This window comes from Aptenodytes forsteri, unplaced genomic scaffold, assembly GCF_000699145.1.
Source record: "Aptenodytes forsteri isolate BGI_AS27 unplaced genomic scaffold, ASM69914v1 Scaffold428, whole genome shotgun sequence".
In the NCBI taxonomy this organism is placed as follows: Eukaryota; Metazoa; Chordata; class Aves; order Sphenisciformes; family Spheniscidae; genus Aptenodytes; species Aptenodytes forsteri.
Window position 1 is genome coordinate 664,570 of NW_008794177.1, and position 6,020 is coordinate 670,589.

Below are 6,020 nucleotides of genomic sequence, written 5' to 3' on the forward strand. Positions count from 1 at the left end.
CATCCCTGGAAACATTCCAGGTCAGGTTGGACGGGGCTCTGAGCAACCTGATCTAGTGTGGAAGATGTTTGCTTATTGCAGGAGGGTTGGACTAGATGACCTTTAGAGGTCCCTTCCCACCCAAACTATTCTATGATTCTAAGATGACCTCCAGAGGTCTCCTTCCAACCTCAACCATTCTGTGACCTCCTAACATCTTCAGAACATTCACACTGAACCAAGAACTGTCATTGCTAATATGATACTTTCTAATCTTGACTCATTTTATGTATCAACTCCCCCACCAAAATTCTTTAGGACTAGTAAACCAAGATTTTCCATACCTCCAGAGGTCTCCTTCCAACCTCAACCATTCTGTGACCTCCTAACATCTTCAGAACATTCACACTGAACCAAGAACTGTCATTGCTAATAAGATACTTTCTAATCTTGACTCATTTTATGTATCAACTCCCCCACCAAAATTCTTTAGGACTAGTAAACCAAGATTTTCCATACCCTTCAAATCCAGCTAGCAAGACAGACAGTAACAGCAAAACATCTGTTTCTTACCTGCTTTGTCTTGCAGAAATTCTGCAGTTGAATCCAGGCCAATGAAGGCTGATGGGTCTAGAGCCTCTGCAGGAGAATACAGGGGCCCCAAGAAAGGTTGTTCAGGTATCATCATAGATCCATGTGGTGCTAATGAAATAAAAGGCCGTTTGTGAATCACCAAGCTAGCCCTAATGACTCCCCTCCAAAATTTAAAGTCTATACAACACTTGGAAAATAAACTATTCTGTTCTGCTCACAAGCAGTTTAGGTAAAGTTTGTAAGCAACACTCTCAATTAGCTCACAGTTTACAAACTGCATTGCAAATTATGTATGCATATGTAATTTTTTAACAAGGTATAAGACAGTAAGCACAGGCAAATTATTTCCCTTTTGCTTTCTGCTTCTGCTCCCATGAATTCTTGTTAATAACCGCTTAAACTCCAATAGTCCAAACATTGAAGACCACTTTGTAGAAAAAGTTCACGCATATTTGGTTTCTAGCCATGAAGACAAGAGCCATTGGTAACTCCTGCTTCAACTCAACTTGTCTAGATGTTCTATCTCCTTCTGCCTAAATATGCTTCAAAAAAACCTTCCTAGAAGTAGCTATCAGAATGGCCTTAGGCACACACACAAAAAATTTTTAAAAATCACGTGAAGAGATTATATAGTCTGCGCACTTAGCAGCTTAATAGTTTTCAGTACATGAAAGTCAACAGAGAAAACACCAAAACCTGACCATCAGGACAAATGCCGAGGAAGAACTCACCATGGATGTCTCTGGAAGCATCAACATGGTCCGTGAACAGCGGCACATTCTTCATGTCAGTAGGAAACGAAAAATCAGGCAGATTCTCCCCCCTGTGCATGCTGAAGGGGTCTGGCAGGAGACAAGAACAAGGCCGGTGTCACCACACAGGGGGGAGGACATGATACCGAGTAAGATTATTTAAAAAACAAGATGAAGATGCACCTGACACCACCATTGGACTTCTGAGGGAAAGCTCCTTTCAAGATTATTTACCAGGGGCAAAGACCTTCATAATTAGAATTTATGCCCAACAGTAAAACATGGTTGCTCATACTGCTTCCTAGGGAAAACTGACTAAAGTTTAGATTACGACTGTTGCATGGAGAACCTGTCTCCTCCTCTCAAGGAGGAAGCATCTGTTTCTGACCTGATGGACACATACAGCTAACCTGAGTCAGGAACATCAGCTGAGCTCCGAATCAGTTAACTTGACAGCAGACCAAGGAAAGCCTGTGTAAGCTACATGCTCTCCCCCCCAAGAACAGTACACCAGTATAAACTGGCTGATGGGCCAGTATTTTAATCAAGTTACAAGCCAGAGAGGAAAATAACACATTTCCCAGTATCCCAGGCAGATGAGCAGCCTTCGCCCTTAGTTCCAGACCAGATGCACTGGTGAGGCTGTCAGGATCTTTAGTCCACATTTGCAAGTTGTCTGGTGTCAGCTTTGGTTGGTCTAACGTGTTAGCTTTGTTCTGCTTTTGGTCCGTGTTTTAAGTGGATATATCAATGTCATCTGCAACAGATGGTACTCCAGCAGCTCAGGATTCAGCAGGAGAAAATTCCTTTTCCGCAAGTTTTATTTTTTGTGTGCATGCATCTCCTTTCCCCCCAGGTAATCAGCATGGGCATTCAAACCAGACAGGACAGAGAGAACCACCATGCTGGGTTTTGTAAGATGGATTACTTAACTGAAGTGCCGTGAGTCAGAGAGTAAACAGATGACCTCACTGACAGAATAAAACGAAGAAAAGATGACCCTTCCATGAGTTAGTCACTGTACCATAATACAGTCAAGGCAAGACACTGCAAGGGGAAGGAAATGTGGCATTCCTCTCTCAAACAAATTATTCTGTCATTTACAAACTCCTGGATGTGTTTTATGATCGATGATTCCTAACACATCTCGCTGGCTTGTGCCAGATGTACATTGCATTTCTCTCCAGACAGGCACAGCTGAGCAACGAGAGGTTTTGACTCAAACGGCCTCTTGCAGACAAGTGACGTTTCTCATGACTATCTTGCACGTTGCATTACCCTGGAGCTGAAGAACTCCCTGTTCCCAAAATGGCTGTCACACACCGATTTTCAGACAATGCACAGATTTCTTCTGCTTAAGCACAATTAAAAGGGATTCAGTTGAAGGCTGTTATTCATTTTTATGTCAGGCATACTATCTGCGGGGACGACAGCAAAACTTCAAATGTTCGCATGCCCATGGTGCTCCAAGATGTCAAGATCAGGTGAGCTGCATTAATTCTTTTATAAAACTATCAGACTATGTGAGATGCCAAGACAATGTCTCGCTTCAGAGTAAATTGTGGAAAATTTTAATTTCAAGCTGTTTAAAACAGTATTACCAAGACTAAATAACTGCCTTTTTTCCAGTTAAAAAAACAAACAAGCAAAAAACCCCAACCCACTAAAAAGCATCATGACTGAAACCAATTTAATAACTAAGAGATGCTGATGATCTCCCCTCTTTGTCCAGCAGTTAGATGATGTGGCAAAAATGGATGACCCAGATTAAACCCTGTCTCTGCTCCAGAGGGAGAAAGGGGAGAAGTGGAAGGAGTTATGGTTGAACTTTTGTTTCCCATCCCCAAAGATCCTCCACAGACTCAAAGTGGGCCTGCGTCCTGCTCAAGTTTTAGCATTTTTGTGACTGGTAAGCGATGCCGCTCTGCTGATGATAAGGTGACGCCTCCAGCAAAACACATTGCAGCTGAAAATTGAAAGGCAGGTGGGTAAGGATGAACTGTATGGATGGGATACAGCCAGTTCAGCAAATTATCAGTTCTTGCATTAAATGAGCCCTGAAAATAATTCTCTACTTGCTCAAAATTTGCAGCTTGTTTAGAATATTATGAAGCCAGACAAATGTTAAGAATCTAAGAGTATTGTTTCTCGACAGCTGGAGGTAAGATCGACAAAACATTTTTGAAAGTTTCTTTTCAGCTCACTTCCATAGATAGTCGTATCCTTTGCTGTTCAGAGACATAGTTTCAATTTGCCAGTGACTGTGGACTAATAAAAGCATATTACTGTAGATCATTTAAATAGGAACTCTTCGTGTTTAGATATTTACCTGTAGTTACAGCAACAAATCATGATACACTTGTGATTAAGGGCCTTGCAACACTTTCAAAGCTTGCAAGCAATTAGATAATGTTTGAGTTTTATTCATTCTATATTACAATAACATTTTTAAAACAAGTCTTTTTATTACAGGTAGTGTGTAAAATATATATGTACGTTTTTGCTCATAGCTGTTACTTTCGTAGGGTTGGGTTCCACTGCCAGATCCCAACGCAGTGTTTGTAATATATAACAGCAAAGTCCAGAGCAGATTCAAACGCACTCTTTCAGCTGCTCACAGAAGTGGGAGAGCTGGCATTTCCCATGTTTCTCACCAAGGAACAAGGAATTACAGCAACGCTGGTCGGAAGACCTGTTACACCACTGACCAGAGAATTCTCTCTTTGGGAGGGAAATCATCCTACTGTTTTCCAAAGAGTGTGCATAAAAATATTTAATAAACCCATAGACTTTTATGAGACTGCTGTTCACATTTTTCTCCTTCTGCTGACAAGTCCTTAAAGCTTGTCTATCCTCTCTGATCCCTCTGCTCAGTTATGGGAATCGACTAACCTCTAAGCAGAATCTCTTGTTTATACAGCACCAGGAAGAGCAGTACGGAGGAATACTTTCATACTGAAGTATACGTGGTACCTTATGCACGTACAGCTGTGCAAGATACTCTAAGGACATGAAACCTAAGGAAATCTGGTTCCATGCAACAGATAACCCACAGATTCACATTATTCAGGCCAAAAGAATACTGGATGATGGGCTAGGTATGTAAATCGCTCTTAATCAACAAGTTTGTCATCTGGCTATTGAGCATAACTACATCAACATCCCATTCTTTCATCTAACAAAGCAATGGGAGGGAAAAACCCAACAACCGTGTTTTAGAAACTAGTGGCTCTCTTGCTCCAGCTGTTCCATGAATCATTTCTTACCCTTATAACAATATATAATTTCTTCACAGAATCACTTAGTAAATATGAGATTCAGATAACAAGAAAATAACTTAGTAAGCAGGTCTACAGTGCTTAAAAAAGCTGTTCCAGAATCATTTCTTACCCTTATAACAATATATAATTTCTTCACAGAATCTCTTAGTATATGAGATTCAGATAACAAGAAAATAACTTAGTAAGCAGGTCTACAGTGCTTAAAAAGAAATTTAAAAAAATTATCCTGTTTCAGCCAGTATCTTTCCCAGCAGTATTGCCTGTTATAATCTGGGCAGCACAAACATTTCTCATACCCTCCAAAAGCTAGCAAGTAATTTCTCAATTATAGAGTAATTTCTCAATTTTTTTTATATATATATATATAAAAAAATAAAATAAGCTTTCTCAAAAATGAGAAAAAACTGGGTGAAAGTTGTTGGGTGAAAGGGTATCTTTCTGCAGGGGCAAGTTATACAAGGTTCATCTAATTTTCAAGAGAGTCAGCAGCTACACAGGCTGCCTCTGGAACAGACTGACCTGCATTGCAGACACAGCTACGTGACAGCTGGAACTGGCATTTCTGAGAGCCAGGGAAGGCTGGCTTTCAGCTGTCAACAATTTTGGCAAGGTTTGCACTGAAAGCCACAGTACTCGAGAGCAGTTAAACTGTGAGAGTCAACCAAAAACTGCTACCGCCATGTGAGCCAAGTCAGGGGGAAATCTGCTCACCCACACTCTGTGTCCTCTAACACGCCGGACTAGCAACTCCATTTTTAACCAGCTAGACTATGCTCTAGGGCAAGTTAGGGGCTTGATGTGCTAAGTTAACTCTGGTGTCAAGATGTTACGTGTTTTAGGAAAACAGAGCAACACATCCTAAAGAACACCGGCATGAGTACAAGGCAAGAGAACAAAACCACCCTTAGGGATAGAGGCTAGGACTCTATCATGTTACACAACTGATAAAATAACTGATGGTACAGTTTAAAGAGTAATACAGTCATACCAGCCATCTCCATGGGTTTGAATACTGGCTGTGACTCAAAGCACAGGTCTCTGTCATCCATTGTCCAGGAGTCATTATGATCGAGAAATTCTTTGTAAGACAGCTTTTCATCCATGATTTCTCCTGGGAATACTGAAATTAGAGAAGAAAATGATACAGTCAAACGTGAAACATTATGCAATAATCTATTTTAAATATTTTAGCTTGATATGACATTCAGAGGTGTCGTGGTTTAACCCCAGCCGGCAATTAAGCACTGCACAGCCAGTCGCTCACTCCCCCCTGGTGGGATGGGGGAGGGTATCGGAAGGGTAAAAGTGAGAAAACTCATGGGTTGAGGTAAGAACACTTTAATAATTGAAATAAAATAAAATAGTAGTAATAATAGTAGTAGTAATAACAACAACAACAACAATAATAATAGAA

At 40.7% G+C, this 6,020-nt stretch overlaps 1 protein-coding gene across 4 annotated transcripts in view; it reads right to left on the reverse strand.

The window, feature by feature from the left end:
* MAP4 (microtubule associated protein 4) overlaps positions 1 to 6,020 on the reverse strand; it is a 161,291-nt gene that overhangs the window by 62,819 nt on the left and 92,452 nt on the right. For all 4 annotated transcript variants that reach the window (XM_009284554.2, XM_009284546.2, XM_009284539.2 and 1 more), the window contains exons 5-7: positions 5,595 to 5,726; positions 1,305 to 1,415; positions 553 to 681 (exon numbers count right to left, since the gene is read on the reverse strand). In XM_009284554.2, the coding sequence (XP_009282829.1) occupies positions 553 to 681; positions 1,305 to 1,415; positions 5,595 to 5,726 (372 nt within the window). The remainder of the gene's footprint in view (positions 1 to 552; positions 682 to 1,304; positions 1,416 to 5,594; positions 5,727 to 6,020) is intronic.